This window comes from Aspergillus fischeri, genomic scaffold, assembly GCF_000149645.3.
Source record: "Aspergillus fischeri NRRL 181 1099437636264 genomic scaffold, whole genome shotgun sequence".
Lineage (NCBI taxonomy): Eukaryota > Fungi > Ascomycota > Eurotiomycetes > Eurotiales > Aspergillaceae > Aspergillus > Aspergillus fischeri.
The window spans coordinates 3,458,972-3,472,831 of record NW_001509762.1 but is presented as its reverse complement, the minus strand read 5'-3'; the positions used below and the strand labels follow the sequence as shown (position 1 = coordinate 3,472,831).

General features: G+C 49.1%; 7 protein-coding genes across 7 annotated transcripts; 5 read left to right on the top strand and 2 right to left on the bottom strand.

Moving 5' to 3' along the window:
• Window positions 1-904: 904 nt before the first annotated feature.
• NFIA_083860 (flotillin domain protein) lies at window positions 905-2,566 on the top strand (the record flags this gene model as incomplete). Its single annotated transcript, XM_001260330.1, has 6 exons — window positions 905-1,024; window positions 1,088-1,409; window positions 1,465-1,510; window positions 1,564-2,081; window positions 2,137-2,364; window positions 2,418-2,566. The coding sequence occupies 6 exons, from the start codon at window positions 905-907 to the stop codon at window positions 2,564-2,566; spliced, it is 1,383 nt and encodes a 460-aa protein (XP_001260331.1).
• Window positions 2,567-3,208: 642 nt separating this feature from the next.
• NFIA_083850 (putative RNA polymerase II transcription factor SIII (Elongin) subunit A) lies at window positions 3,209-4,530 on the top strand (the record flags this gene model as incomplete). Its single annotated transcript, XM_001260329.1, has 3 exons — window positions 3,209-3,266; window positions 3,322-3,398; window positions 3,469-4,530. 3 exons carry the CDS (start codon window positions 3,209-3,211, stop codon window positions 4,528-4,530), a joined length of 1,197 nt encoding a protein of 398 aa, XP_001260330.1.
• Window positions 4,531-5,190: 660 nt separating this feature from the next.
• NFIA_083840 (NEDD8 family protein RUB1) lies at window positions 5,191-5,660 on the bottom strand (the record flags this gene model as incomplete). Its single annotated transcript, XM_001260328.1, has 3 exons — window positions 5,191-5,281; window positions 5,342-5,424; window positions 5,592-5,660. 3 exons carry the CDS (start codon window positions 5,658-5,660, stop codon window positions 5,191-5,193), a joined length of 243 nt encoding a protein of 80 aa, XP_001260329.1.
• Window positions 5,661-6,243: 583 nt separating this feature from the next.
• On the top strand, window positions 6,244-7,323 carry NFIA_083830 (uncharacterized protein; the record flags this gene model as incomplete). The annotated part of the gene is made up of 3 exons (XM_001260327.1): window positions 6,244-6,306; window positions 6,359-6,620; window positions 6,671-7,323. The coding sequence occupies 3 exons, from the start codon at window positions 6,244-6,246 to the stop codon at window positions 7,321-7,323; spliced, it is 978 nt and encodes a 325-aa protein (XP_001260328.1).
• Window positions 7,324-7,998: 675 nt separating this feature from the next.
• NFIA_083820 (60S ribosomal protein eL42) lies at window positions 7,999-8,527 on the top strand (the record flags this gene model as incomplete). The annotated part of the gene is made up of 4 exons (XM_001260326.1): window positions 7,999-8,046; window positions 8,079-8,171; window positions 8,235-8,419; window positions 8,488-8,527. The coding sequence occupies 4 exons, from the start codon at window positions 7,999-8,001 to the stop codon at window positions 8,525-8,527; spliced, it is 366 nt and encodes a 121-aa protein (XP_001260327.1).
• A 1,275-nt stretch (window positions 8,528-9,802) lies between these two features.
• On the top strand, window positions 9,803-11,960 carry hxt8 (putative MFS monosaccharide transporter (Hxt8); the record flags this gene model as incomplete). The annotated part of the gene is made up of 11 exons (XM_001260325.1): window positions 9,803-9,862; window positions 9,913-9,940; window positions 10,004-10,065; window positions 10,115-10,305; window positions 10,362-10,790; window positions 10,837-10,892; window positions 10,995-11,145; window positions 11,207-11,346; window positions 11,430-11,543; window positions 11,609-11,714; window positions 11,777-11,960. The coding sequence occupies 11 exons, from the start codon at window positions 9,803-9,805 to the stop codon at window positions 11,958-11,960; spliced, it is 1,521 nt and encodes a 506-aa protein (XP_001260326.1).
• A 345-nt stretch (window positions 11,961-12,305) lies between these two features.
• On the bottom strand, window positions 12,306-13,264 carry NFIA_083800 (SPRY domain protein; the record flags this gene model as incomplete). Its single annotated transcript, XM_001260324.1, has 2 exons — window positions 12,306-12,635; window positions 12,908-13,264. 2 exons carry the CDS (start codon window positions 13,262-13,264, stop codon window positions 12,306-12,308), a joined length of 687 nt encoding a protein of 228 aa, XP_001260325.1.
• Window positions 13,265-13,860: the final 596 nt, after the last annotated feature.

Genomic DNA, 13,860 nt, shown 5'->3' with positions numbered 1-13,860 from the left:
TCCTTGTGTAAGCATCGACGAGGAAACGATATCACCTTTTCAACATTTGGCTGCCTGCAGTGAGAGCCTAGTGACACTTCATGCAGGCAAAGTCGTGTTCCCACAAAATCAAAATGCAATTGCTTCTGCTAGAATCGAAGCCCTATGGACTCCTGTCATTAGTTCTAACTAACGTAATGTTTGTTATAGCAGACGGGCATGATTAGACACTTCGAGGAGGCTCAGTCTCCCTCGAGATGGTTGAACCTACAGTCCGCATCTCTGCCAATAAGCACAGTTAGATGCACCTGCCCTGGTACCCACGTGCAGGCGTTCAGATGCCATAGCCTCCTGCATTTGGCCAAGACGTTGCCCGATCCGTTGTTCGTCCACAACGAGGTCATTATTGACGAGTTCAACGATAACCAGCCGCAAACACAGCCTAGAGAAGACCTAGGGCGCCATGATAAAATAGATGTAATACGATCCTGTTTGGTACTCTTCACTGAGATCTTTCTCTTGAAGGCGTGGCGGTGGCTGGCTTGGGAGACATACGAATGATACAGGCTACTCTGTGGCCTTTCGCACCTAATTTCCGTAATGAAGTCAACGTATGGAGCTCAAACTTCGGTCGACTCCAGAGCCTTTTGGACATGGGCACCCTATGGTACAAGCCTGGCAAGGCTTACTGGGAGAGCCCTTAGAGCTCAGAAGACACTTGAAGGGTATATAAGCCTGCATTCCTGCGGGAGATGATATCGCAATGCTTTCTCCATATACAGGAATATTTGATCATATTAGTATTGTTCACGGTTTAAACTCTGCTTGTCGCCCGTATCTCCTAACATCTATACCTTCCTGATATCCTCTCTAGACAGTCCCAAGATGCGGTATGTTGTGATGACAGTTCCCACCCGTAGCAGAAATGCTCATCGTCTTCTCCAGATACGCGATCTCTCGACCAAGCGAGTATCTCGTGCTTACGGGTGCTGGGATTGATGATATACGGATATGCAAGAAAGCCATTGTCATGCCATGGCAGCGAGTATGTATTCCTTAGGCATCGGTTAAGGTCTTGAGGTAGCTAAATTCTCGTTGTACAATCAAGTGCGCAAGAATCTCTGTCGCGCCTTTCGACTTCTCTCTTAACCTCCAAGCCATGACTACTGAAAAGCTGCAGTTCTCGCTGCCAGCGGTCTTTACAATCGGCCCAGATAATGAAGCCGACGCCCTGAAAAAATATGCGTTGCTTCTGTCCGGCAGCACCTCCGAGGCTGATTTTGCTAAGGCCAAAGATCTGACGGACCCAACAAGACGTGATCATGTCCAAGACATTGTCAAGGGTATCATTGAAGGCGAGACCCGTGTCATCGTCTCCAGCATGACCATGGAAGAGATATTCAAGGAGAGACAAGTTTTCAAGACAAAGGGTCCGTGGTTGTTACTGAGTTCGAATCTTGAACTTACTAACGTGATACCGAATAGTCATTCGAAACGTTCAGAGCGAGCTTCAACAATTTGGACTGAAAATGTACGTTTGGCACATTGCGTTTTTGTTAGCACGGTGGCTTATGCATTTCATAGTTATAACGCCAACGTGAAGGAGCTTCAGGATACGCCGGGCAGCGAGTACTTCGCCTTCCTTAGCCGTAAAGCTCATGAAGGAGCCCTCAATCAGGCCAAGATCGATGTGGCTGAGGCGCGAATGAGGGGAGAAATCGGTGAGGCCGAAAAGAAAGGACGAGCAAAACAGGAGATCTCGAAGATCGATGCCGACACTGCAGTTTTGGAGACAAAGCGGAAGGCCGAAAAGGCCAAGGCTGACTCCGAGCTCATGAACCGTCAGACTGAGCTAGATAATAGCGTTCGGCTTGCCAAAATTGCAGCCCAACGTCAAGCAGAAATGAGGGACGCAGAGCTGCAAAAGCAGGTTGAGTCTAAGCGTGCAGAAACAGAGCTCGAACGCCTACGAGCCGTGGAGGTCACGAAAAGCAAGGTCACACGCGAGTCTGCTCAAGAAAATGCAGATGCTTCCTTCTATACGGAACAGAAAGCTGCAGATGCACAGCTATACAAACGAAAGATGGAAGCTGACGCGGCCTGTACGTTTTTGAACCTATGTTTCCTTTCCTCTTTCATTTGCACTGATGAGGTCAGATTATCGCCAGAGCAAAGAGGCAGACGCCGCTTTTTACCAGCAGAAGCGCGAAGCTGAAGGAATTCTAGAGATGGCCAAAGCATATGGCGCGCTCGTCGATGTTCTCGGTGGCCCTCAGGCTTTCCTGCAGTATAGGATGCTGGAGACCGGCACTTACGAGAAGTTGGCTCAGGCAAACGGTCTCGCTATACAAGGTCTTAATCCCAGGATCACTACATGGAACACTGGTGAGTGATAACGCTACGTCCTTCGCGAGGATGGCATTGTAACATCCCTCCAGGGAATGGGTCCAGCTCCAATGACACGATGGGTCCAATCAGGGACATCATGCAGAGCCTTCCGCCTCTTTTCAGCACAATCCATGAACAGACTGGCATTTCACCGCCGACTTGGTTGGCTCAGATGCCTTCTGGTCAGCAAAGTCAGTGACGCTCAGACTAGAAACTTGATGAACTGGGGGCTGTTTGGGAGTTGCTTTATAGAACGTCACATGTCGCTGCTGTTCCTTTGTTCTCAACATTCTTGTCCTTTCTTATAGCGTCATAATTCGCACTTTAAATAGATATGGATTCATTTTCAGAAGGCAGTTCTTGTTCTCCCTGCTTCGAAATACCTTGTGACATAAACGGGTATTAGCCAGCCATGCGGCAGTTCCACAAATATATTCACAGCTCCGTCATGAATTAAGCAAGGACCATCGCTCAATGTTCATCAACCTGTTATAGTAGACAGACTAGCTCTCAATCAATAATGACCGATTGATTATATTTACCAGATGGTTACCTCTGGTAGATATCTTCATTGTGCTTGGTAAATCAATATCTGATCAATAGGATCATGTGACACACATCATCCGTCTTCGGCCATTGTCATCGCCAGTTGCACATTCTCATCTCTTATTCAGTCCGAGTACATAAATACTATGGGGATGATTGACTGTTGGCGGTTGGTATATATGCTTTGGCGTCCTTTTATCTTTATCTCGTCCAATACTTCCGGATCTTTCATTTTCTCTACCTTCTTCATGCAATCGTCTTTGTTCTTATCTAGCCTTCCATCACATCCAGGATAATGCCGCCGCCATCGCTTTTACAGCTTTGCACCTCGACTGCCATTAGGAACGTTAAATGTCAGTTTTTAAGTGCGATATACCCATATTGAACACTGTCTAACAGTATTTCTAGATTTGAACGACATTGGCAATGTTCCCTATTCGCTTGCTCGTCCGTTCCTTCTCAAAATCGAGAGCCCCGAGAAACTCGTGAGTGGTAGCTCCTGTTTACATATTGTTGGATCGATCTGCTGACGCTCGACTGCTTGCGCTATGGTAGAGATCTCTAGAATTGCTTTCGCCGCATATCATGGAAGAGGATGCCGAACTCTGGCTTGATTTCATTAAAAGGGATATACCAAGATGGGACGAATACGATCTGCCTGAACAGCCCGATTGCTGGTACGATGTATACTGCGATCTCCAGCAACGTGTCCAAAAAGCAGTTGAGGAGGATGCAGAGAAACTCAAGATGGCTCTCGATGGCATCAACTCCGAGCGTGCCAAACATAGCGCTAAGTTCGTCACTGACCGGCGGATTATTCCGCTGCCTCGAGAACGGCCAACCACGAAGCAACGGTATGCTTCGTTTGACAGGAAGATGGGAGGTCTTACGCCAAGATTTGCTTCTCCAAGGGGCGGGATGGGTTCGTCTGATCCGCTGGGCGCACCTGTCTGGTCGTATGAGCGACCACAGCTTCCTCGGCCGGAGAAGAAGAAGAGCAACATCTTCAACCTGACGAAGAGAAACCCTGTCCTGGCCGTACCAACCAAGCAACTAAACAACAGAGCCAGTCGGGTTAAACAGGCTCCTCTTTCTCTGATTGAGGAGCACCGACGACCGCCCGAGCCTGTTGTTCCTCGGCGCAACGGCCCTCCAACTTTAGTAGCACCCGGGCGATCGAGGCTGCAGAGCACTCGGCCCTCTGAAGGGCCTGGCCATTTTGTTGTCAGCCCGTCATTGCGCGAAAGAGAAGCGAGGCTCCGAGCGTTGACTTCGGGGAAGCAGTCGGGCTCGTCGACCCCGAAGTCTTCTGGAAACTCGCTGGCTCCGGCTCCGGCTCCCGTGCCGTACCGGTCATCAGCAATGACCGCAAGCAAAAGCTTGCAGGATCCTTTCTCCTCATCCTCGACTCAAGGATCGTCTGATTCTCCCCCGGCGGGCCGGTTACAGGGTACGAATGAGACGGCCACTGCTGAGAGCGCCAAATCATCTCTGCTGGAGGCGATTCCCGACCCCGACAACTCAGGGGCCCCTCCCGCTCAACCGCCGCGCGCAGTCATGCGGAAGAGACCAGCACCGAGTCTGTTCATCCAGCCAAAGAAGAAAAAGGTCAATTGACGATGTGCAAATTGTTCGATTCAAAGATGACTTTTTTATGGGCGATACATGGCTTCGGATGTCTGGATACCTTCATTTGACATTTTGACATTCAACAAGGCTTATAATTTCTATTCGTTGGCAATATTGGTCGACTCTTTTATTTTTCATCACGGAATCAGTTTTGGTCATCGCGGATTTAGCCATTATATCTGTATGGTGTTGGATGGGATTGGTGCAAATATGGTACAGCGTGGACAGTTCTCTCTACAGCATGATGATGCATGACACGATCTAGTTAAAGCTTAGAATTAATCCATCTTTCAGAGCGAGTGAACAAAGGATTGCCACCCTTTCCTTGATGTGAACATTCTTCAATGATGTTGTCATTAAATGCGTTCACATGGTCAGTAGAAAGACGTCTAGGCTTAAAACGAAGACATCATGCAGCACCTGGTGTGCAGGAACTGTGCGCGACGTCGAGGATTAAATGCTCTTCCACTTCGTCACAGCAAATTCTCAGTCGCTTCCTCCTGCTCAACACAACTCGGGTATAGTAAGAGCGAAACTTCATATGTCGTCCTGGAGCCCTCCTCGCTTCATGATCCACGTGTGCCACAGCTCCAGCTCATAATCTATTCGCGTAAATCTTCATGACGTCAACCGTATTGAAGGAATCCATTAAGCATCGCAGCCACCGCGCAGAGCAAGGACAAGATGCAGCGTCGCGCCACCTTCTAGGTTATATTCCGCAGCGGTCTTGTCGTCAGCCCTTCGATGCGAACATCGTCAGCCTTATTGCACCACCACATTTCATAGTAACACGACATACATTTGCTTTCCGCCGAAAATTAGTCGTTGTTGAACGGGGGGGATACCCTCCTTCTCTTCGACGCGCTCCTTTATCCGGGACACCTGGTACAAGTCTCAGTATATGCTTTCGCAAGATCCTTCCGTATGCTGTCTGCAGGTCTTCTTCTGTTCCGTCCACGGCGCAGACGATGCTGTTGGATAACGCGGAGTCACACGGTGGCAGGGACCACAGCAAAGGGAAGCGGAATATGCAACAACTAAGTATGTACCTTGTAATCAGGCTCGATGTCCAGTTCGATTTCCTTGCCGGTAAGGGTACGGACTCTAAAGTAAATCATCGGTTAGCATAGGCTAGGTCTCGAGTGCCAGGACACGATTGATCAGCCAGTCGCTTGCAGTGATCACTCACTTGATCAACATTTTGAGGTTTTGTCGGTGAGATGCAGCTAAAGGACTTGAAGATAAAAGCAAGAAGTAGCTGCTAACGCGCTAAAACGAAGATAATTGTATTGAGACGAGCAAGAGTAGTGAGATGACGGTGGTTGATCGGAAATGATGGTGACGGAAGGCTTCGCCGTAGCGGGGTTATCGGTGGGGCAGTAAATGAAGGGGATTTTGGTGTTGGAGGTAGCCTAACAGGACGTCTCTTAGTAGCTGGATAGTCTGTTTCAAGAACAGCTTTTTTGGCATGGGGTTTATGTTAGTGTATGGTGTCCTTAATGTATTATTGTGTAAGCTACACAGGCAGAGTTGATATGTCTGGCCTCTACTCTGTATACATGCAGAAGTAGCCGATTGTGAATTGATGCTGTGCATGCAACTAGCAGGTATATATTTGCTATTTTTGGCACAGATACCAATACCGAGATCTACTTGAATTTCAGCCATCGAAAACAACATTAAAAAGACATTTTCTGCAAGATGGCAAAAGACTCAAGCCAAAACCCCTTTGACGAATTGATCTTCAAGTGTCAAGGCGACCCGGTAATTGTCCATAGCCTCATCTGGAATTATAGACAGCTGTTGACCTGAATAGGCCAAGATTCAAGCTCAATATGAAGCGCACCGGTCTACAAGGAACGCAAAGTCCAAGGTCCACCTGCTCAGCCCGGACTTTACAGGATGGCAGGTTGACGAAATCCTGAAGAAGCTACATGTACAAACGACTATACCCAGCCATGAGGGCCAGACACCTTTCATTGATCATAGGAACAACCTCAACTTTTACGCACGACCGCCACAGCATATAAAGGACTTGATTGCTGAGATTCAGAACGAAGTCCAGAGTGTTGTGCCAAGTGAGCTATCAACAGCTTCTGCCCTCTAAGCTATGACTGACCGTTGATAGACATTTGGCTTACACCACCAGACTTCCTACATACGACAGTCCTTGAGATAGCCAGTTCCCGGACTTCTTTGGAGGTCGACTCTTTTGTGTCTCATCTACAGCAGAGTGGTGTGATTCCGGGTTTGGTCAATTATACCTTCAACCACCGGGCACGGCTGGTCAAACCTGTTGTCAGCTTTGACGCCGCAGCCATGGCCCTTAGCTTCGTCCCTGCAGCTGGAGAGCCATCACGATGGAGTCGCTCCGCGGACGATGACAAATATACGTATCATCACCTGCGACGAGATCTGTATGCTGGGGTGGCAGCTACGGGATTACAACTCAAACCTAGGTACCTAGTACCCTCGGCGCATATCACGATTGCGAGGTTCATCACACATGATGGATTTTTGCTTGAGAAGTTTGGCTCGGGTGGAGAACCGGTGTACGATCGTGAGCGCGTTGCGGTCTTGGTAGACAAGATCGAACAAATCAACCAGGAAATTCAAGCAAAGCACTGGCCTGGAGAGAATCGGACCGTATCTGCAGGAGCAGAGTGGATCGTGGGAGAAGAGACTGGGTTAGAACTCTGCAAGGGTCCAAGTTGGTATGGAGAAGGAGAGAAAGTTCTTGTCGGGAAAGGATACACGCATGAGATTGGAGTTCGGAATTAGTAGACAAGAGAGCTGCTCAATTTAATCACAAAGAATCCACAGTTGAGGTCGATCCGAGAATAATGATGGTAATGACGGATATGATGCCTGGGGCAGCAAGCGGTCTTGGCGCGCACACCCGAAGCGGTTAGTGCCCGCCCGAAATAGGGCCCTAAGCGAACGAAATCCCACAACCCACGTACAGTCTGACTTGCTCCTCTCCGACAAGAGACTACCAACGACCAACAATTCTCACGATCCGGCAAACTCTGTCAACATGGTAAGGACTCATTTGCATTTTTCTTACTCGCATGCTGTTTCCATCCTGGAGATTCGGAGAAGTTCTGTCGAAAACTCGGTTGGCGATGAAAGGAGATGTTTGTTCGGGTTCGAGGACGATGAAGTTGCGGACAATGGAAAAACGGACGAAAATGCTATCGATCGCAACTATGATACGTCTCGCTCGGATATCAGAAATTGAACTATTTTCATGCGTCAGAGTTTAGAGGAGAAATATGGGATATTCCTCGACGCGATGAGGACGCAACGGACGCACTGGCAACGAAAGACTCAGCGCATCAAACACGGAAAATAACCACGAATATTCGCTCGCCAGAAGAACCTGTGACATAGTCTCTGCCAGTGATCTGAATCTCTTCCCACGATAACCTCTACCGAGTTGGACTGGATTCTCCGATGAACCGGGACATGGAAACAGGCAGCACAAGAAGTTGTTGGATTGTAGTGGACAGTTGCTGATAGCTCTTGCGCTCTAGGTCAACGTTCCAAAAACCCGCCGGACGTACTGCAAGTCCAAGGAGTGCCACAAGCACACCCAACACAAGGTCACCCAGTACAAGGCTGGCAAGGTGAATATAACCCAAACGCCACGGTAGATGAGTTGGCACAGGCACTGATGATGGATCTATTAGGCCTCCTTGTTCGCCCAGGGTAAGCGTCGTTACGACCGCAAGCAGAGCGGTTACGGTGGTCAGACCAAGCCTGTCTTCCACAAGAAGGCCAAGACTACCAAGAAGATCGTCCTGCGTCTTGAGTGCACTGCCTGCAAGACCAAGAAGCAGCTCGCTCTGAAGCGTTGCAAGCACTTCGAGTTGGGGTACGTTGAGTCCGCGAATGTGGCGATACCTGGTCCATGCATACTAACGTACGCTTTTTGCTGTTTAGTGGTGACAAGAAGACCAAGGGTGCTGCTCTTGTTTTCTAAATTTGCGATTTCCTTGTTCGGGCTCTGGGTTTCGTGCATTGCAGACCGGTCTACTACTCCGGCGGAGGGCATATGACATTGGCAATGGAAAAAATGAAATAGGAATTCATATTCACAAAATGACAATATGACTCCTAGATTATGAGTCTCTTCACGAAATTCTCTTGTGTTCCATGTAGACCATCGTGTTAGCCTCTCCACTTTTGCATTGTTTTTGGCAATGCGCCTTGCCAATGACAGTCTGGTCTTTGTCAAATCCCGAAGCAACTACCTCTTAGAACCTCTGACAAGATCATACTATCAGGCAGAACGAGCATACAGCCTCTCATGCGAGTCGTACCTGAATAGTCGTGTCTGGACCACAGAATTGGAGGAAGAAATCGTGACCGCTTCCATCGGGTCTAGCTTGTTGGCTTCAGTGAGCGCGGCTACGCAACCCGAACGGTACTTGCGTCCTTGAGTATTTATCTTCATTCTATGCATCTTCTCGTTATCATCCATAATGAAGCGTCCATTTGCCAGAGGGTAGGACGGAAGTACAACTAAGAAAATGAATGAGGAGTTATCAATCACCTGAACTACAAACGCACCCAAATCACCGACGGACTTTGTCCGACTCGATATGCGCATTCAAGTTCGGACATTGGTATCGTGAAGTTATCCAAAAGAAGACAAGAAGTCCATCTTCTCTGCTATCAAGTAGGACCTGCCATTATCCCCACCCCACCTTCATCACAGCTCTGCTGCTCCCTTGCGCTGTGATCTTTGCTGATCATTATATTTGACGGATATTAGGGGTAATAGCTCTAGCTAAACTTCAAAAAGCATGATTCGTTTACTTTGCGAGTGACGTCTTTCATCGCTAGCCCAGCCGTTGCACTACGTCCATTGGTCTACATGATGCGGAGTTACCGCGACCAAAGGAACCCCCACGAATGACTCGGATATCCCCACGTCGTCCATTCTGGCTAAACTTTGCTGAACAAAAAGAATCTGAAGTTAGACGCATGAAGCTCGGTACTATCTACCCCAGATTGAGCGACCCCATGGGGGCCTTCTCCTCGGCCATCCTCCGAGTGGGACTAACAGTTACACACCCTCGGCTTGCTGCCGGACAGCATACACCCGCCAATCTATTGCCTATTTTGATATCAATGGAGGTTGATGTATAAATGGCGGTGGATGCTGGGGATCTGCACCTGTACGACAGACTGTCATCCTGCATCTTGCACCTCCGAACATTCTTGCGGACTTTATAGACTTGGATTGTGCAAGATGACGGAGTGGTATACTTTGAGTATCGCCCTTTTTGCGGCCATCGGGACATTTCTTTTTGTATGTGTCTGATGAATATGGGCATCTTAGCTGTGCTAATCGCAGATCAGGGCTTTGATACGGGAATCGCCACAACAAGTAAGCAGGGGTTGCGCTACTCGACTGGATATCTTGCAAGGGGCTAACCCTGTATTCTGTCAGCTATTGCCCATGGAAGCTGGATCAACTATATGGGCCACCCGTCGGCTGGCCTCACCGGAGCGGTATGCTTAGATTCGTCGGAATATTCAGAATGCAATCTGACACTGCCAGGTCGTCGCTGTTTACATCGCCGGCGAGGCAGTCGGCGCCCTCACACAGACCGCAATCGGCGATAGACTGGGTCGACTTCGGTTCATGGCCCTGATGTGTGTGGTCGTGACGATCGGAACCACTATCCAAACAGCATCAATCAACATGGGGATGTTCCTGGCCGGTCGTGCCCTTGCTGGATATGCTGTTGGGTAAGAAGACCTTCCATGACTCTGCGTAGATTTTTCTCGACTCACTCAGGTTGCAGAGGAATGGTAGCCACTGTACCCATCTACCTCAGCGAAATCTCGGACCCGCGCCATCGAGGCCTCATAGGAGGTATCTCAGGTTGCGGAATCTCCTTCGGAACCATGGCATCGAACTGGGTGGGCTTCGCCTGTAGCTTTGCGCCCTATGGGCCCGTGCAATGGCGACTGCCGCTGGGCATCCAGATCCCCTGGGGCGTGATCATGTTCGTTGGACTGGTCACATTCATGCCCAACTCGCCGCGGCATCTAATCCGCAAAGGCAAGATCGAGCAGGCGCGCAGCGAGTTCGTGCGGATCCGGAGGGATCTCCACTCGGATGATGTGCATCGGGAGTTTGAGCTTATGCTTGCGCAGATCAACTACGAGAAGGAGCGGGAGATCACTTCCTACCGGGAGATCTTTCGGCTGTTCCGGCACCGTGTGTTGGTGTAAGTGATACTGGTCGAATGAAGGAGCTCCAGCTGATGGATGTAGCTCGATTGCCGTGCAGACGATGACTAGTCTGACTGGCGTGAATGTCATCCAGGTACGTCTGTCATGTCATTTGCCCCAAACCATCGGAGACTCGACTAACATTGGCATACAACTAGTACTACCAAAGTGAGACTCCCTGCCTAACCTGACTTCCTAAGCCGGAACTAACCACATCAAAGCAATCCTCTACAAATCCCTCGGCATCGACTCGCACACCATCCTGGCCCTAGCCGCCGTCTACGGCACAATCGCCTTCCTCACAAACTGCCTCACAACCAAATACCTCACTGACCAATGGGGACGCCGAAAGTAACCACCTCTGCTATCCAAGTCTCCTCATAATCCAAGCTAATCCACATCTGCGTCACAGAATGATCCTCACCGGCCTAGGCGGCATAATCCTCATCGAAATCTACGCCGCAGTCATGCAGCGCGAATTCCAGAACACAAATAACCGCGTCGGAAAGGGCTTCGCCATACTGGGTATCTACCTGTTTGTCGTGATATATTGTACGTCCTTTCTCTCCCCTTCCTAAGCCCCCAATTATCATACCAGAACGAAAGAAAGGAAGAACCGTACTAACGACTCCCAGACGGCATGCTAAACAGCACAACCTGGCTCTACGGCGCCGAGGTCCTCCCCATCGCGCTGCGAAGTAAAGTAATGGGTCTAGCGGCTGCGTCGCATTTCATTGTCAATGTAGCTGGTCTGTTCCCTCGACTCTCCCCGCTGGGTAAAAGGCAATGAAGCTAAGATTATCCGAATGTGCAGTCACCGAAGCAGGGCCCAGTGCATTTGCGAACATCCACGAGAACTACTACTATGTCTTCGTGGCGTGTACGGCGTTCTTTTTCGTGGTGGCCTATTTCTATTTCCCGTGAGTTATGCATTTGTTACTGGCGGTTGCTACCTCGTGGAGATGTACTGATATACTGCTAGTGAGACGAAGCAGAAGACTCTCGAGGAGATTGCCGCGTCTTTTGGTGATAAGGTGATTCTACCTGAGGATCAGGGTGATGAGCAAGGCGAGGATGACGAGGATGAGGATGAGGATGTGAAGAAGGTCAAGCCCAGCTCTCAGCGAATTGAGGTGGCTGTAGCTGGAAGAGATGGTTCGGTCTAATCTTGATGTTTCATGGTGATTATGTCTGATGGTCTGTCGTGAATGATATATGTGTCTACGAAGTAGAGGACTATTATTGTGAAAATGCTTGCCGCACGCTCTTCGTGTATTTCTGAGTCAGATTGATAGAGTCACACCAGTGTATATGCACAATGGTTCCGTCAACGGCTGGCAGTTCCATAAGTGCCTCGTGAGGCTCGAAATGCGGCAAGTCCCAGTAAACATCCTCGTAACTCCCAACAACACGCGCAGGCAACTGTCTTCGCTATACCTCGGACTGACCACTCCAACTCTCTGTATGCGGCCTGAAATCAACCCGAATATGGGCACCATATGAGCCAATGCCTACCACCGGGAATACAAAGCCATGGACACTCGTAAATGCAACTCCTGGACGATCATCAGCCACCATGCAAACGCTGAACACGAATCTCGGAGTGACGCACCAAGCGATCGGCCATTCTTAAGGAACTCTAGATTTCCACTGGACATCTCGAGGCGGCAGCCTATTCTGTCCCCATCTCCGAATTTCTCTGCGTAGGGCTGGCCTTGTGAAGCAGAATGAAATTTCTTTCCATCGTCTCCATGATATCCCCATGACGTGCCTTCCCATCCGGGCATTCGCTCTAGTGCAGAGTTCTCTCTACAGACACCTAATGCTATCGCGCTGTTGAACTATACGGAAATTTAGCACATCCGTTCAAGAATTTCTTAGGGGTAATGGACCAACCAACCCATTGTGACCTGAACTGATTACCTCGATCTCAAAGTAAAAGACATTTTCCAAAGGAGAAATGGGTTTGTTTGCATTCACTGAGCCAAACACAACTGGAGCTGCCATCCCTAGACAGAAAGGAAGTGTCAATTGCACATTCTATGGTCACCACAGCAAAGGGCTCAGATCATAGTCCTCACTTACCTTTATTTAGTGGTCTAACATACCTCACCTCCAATTTCTCACTGTCCAGCTCCAGGACGCCTGACTTTCGAATGTCACTAAAAGATGTCGGAGTGAAGTCCGCGGCAGCGTCAGGGTCATGTGGAAAAAGAAGTCGAACGGTATCAACGCGACCAATGGCAAATGCCGCATCCAAGGGCGTCCAGCCAATATTACTTTTGCCAGTCGGATGGGCGCCTTTAGCGAGAAGCAGTCTGACAACCTGGATATCACCGTTCCAAGATGCTGCATGTAGTGGTATCCAACCGCAGCGATTTGCAGAAGCAGCATTGGCTCCATCTGCAAGAAGATGCTCCACATCCTCTATATTGCCCTTCCATGAGGCTGTTTGTAAGTCGTAACTCATGATGCTCGATTTAAATCTGGCGCCCCAAGTGCCCCAAGAGTAGCGCCATCACTTCCTTCCCTTTCCTTCCATTTCCTGCTGCGGCTTTGACCACGTCTTCAGTGATCTCGATCTGATATCCTCGCTGGTCCAGGAGCAGTTCCATCACTTCCTCCCCATCTTCCCTATTCCCTGCTGCGGCTTGACCACAGCCTCAGTGACCTTGATCTGGTCTCGATTAAATCCTTTGGATGAGACATAGCCTTTGTTTATCAGCCTTCACAGATGTGCTTAGGCACCTTTTCAACATGAATGGCATTATTGCACTGCTCTTTTTCGTATCTGATGCCCTTGGCGCTAAGTGGCTTCATCACGCTTGAACTGGTTAATGGTGTGGGAATATTGAACGGACGACGTGCTGGTAATATGATATAGACTCACGTGTCTGCTGCTAAGTTATGAGTTAAAGCCTTAAAAGGAGATTATTATTCCTCGGCTGATCAATAGAGTCGATACTACGTACTCCATATAAGGTAGTATTTTTATACCATTGATTAGTAATAATGATCTGGCGTATCATACCATCCCTTGACCAGGCGCTAGACCAGGCGTGCGGG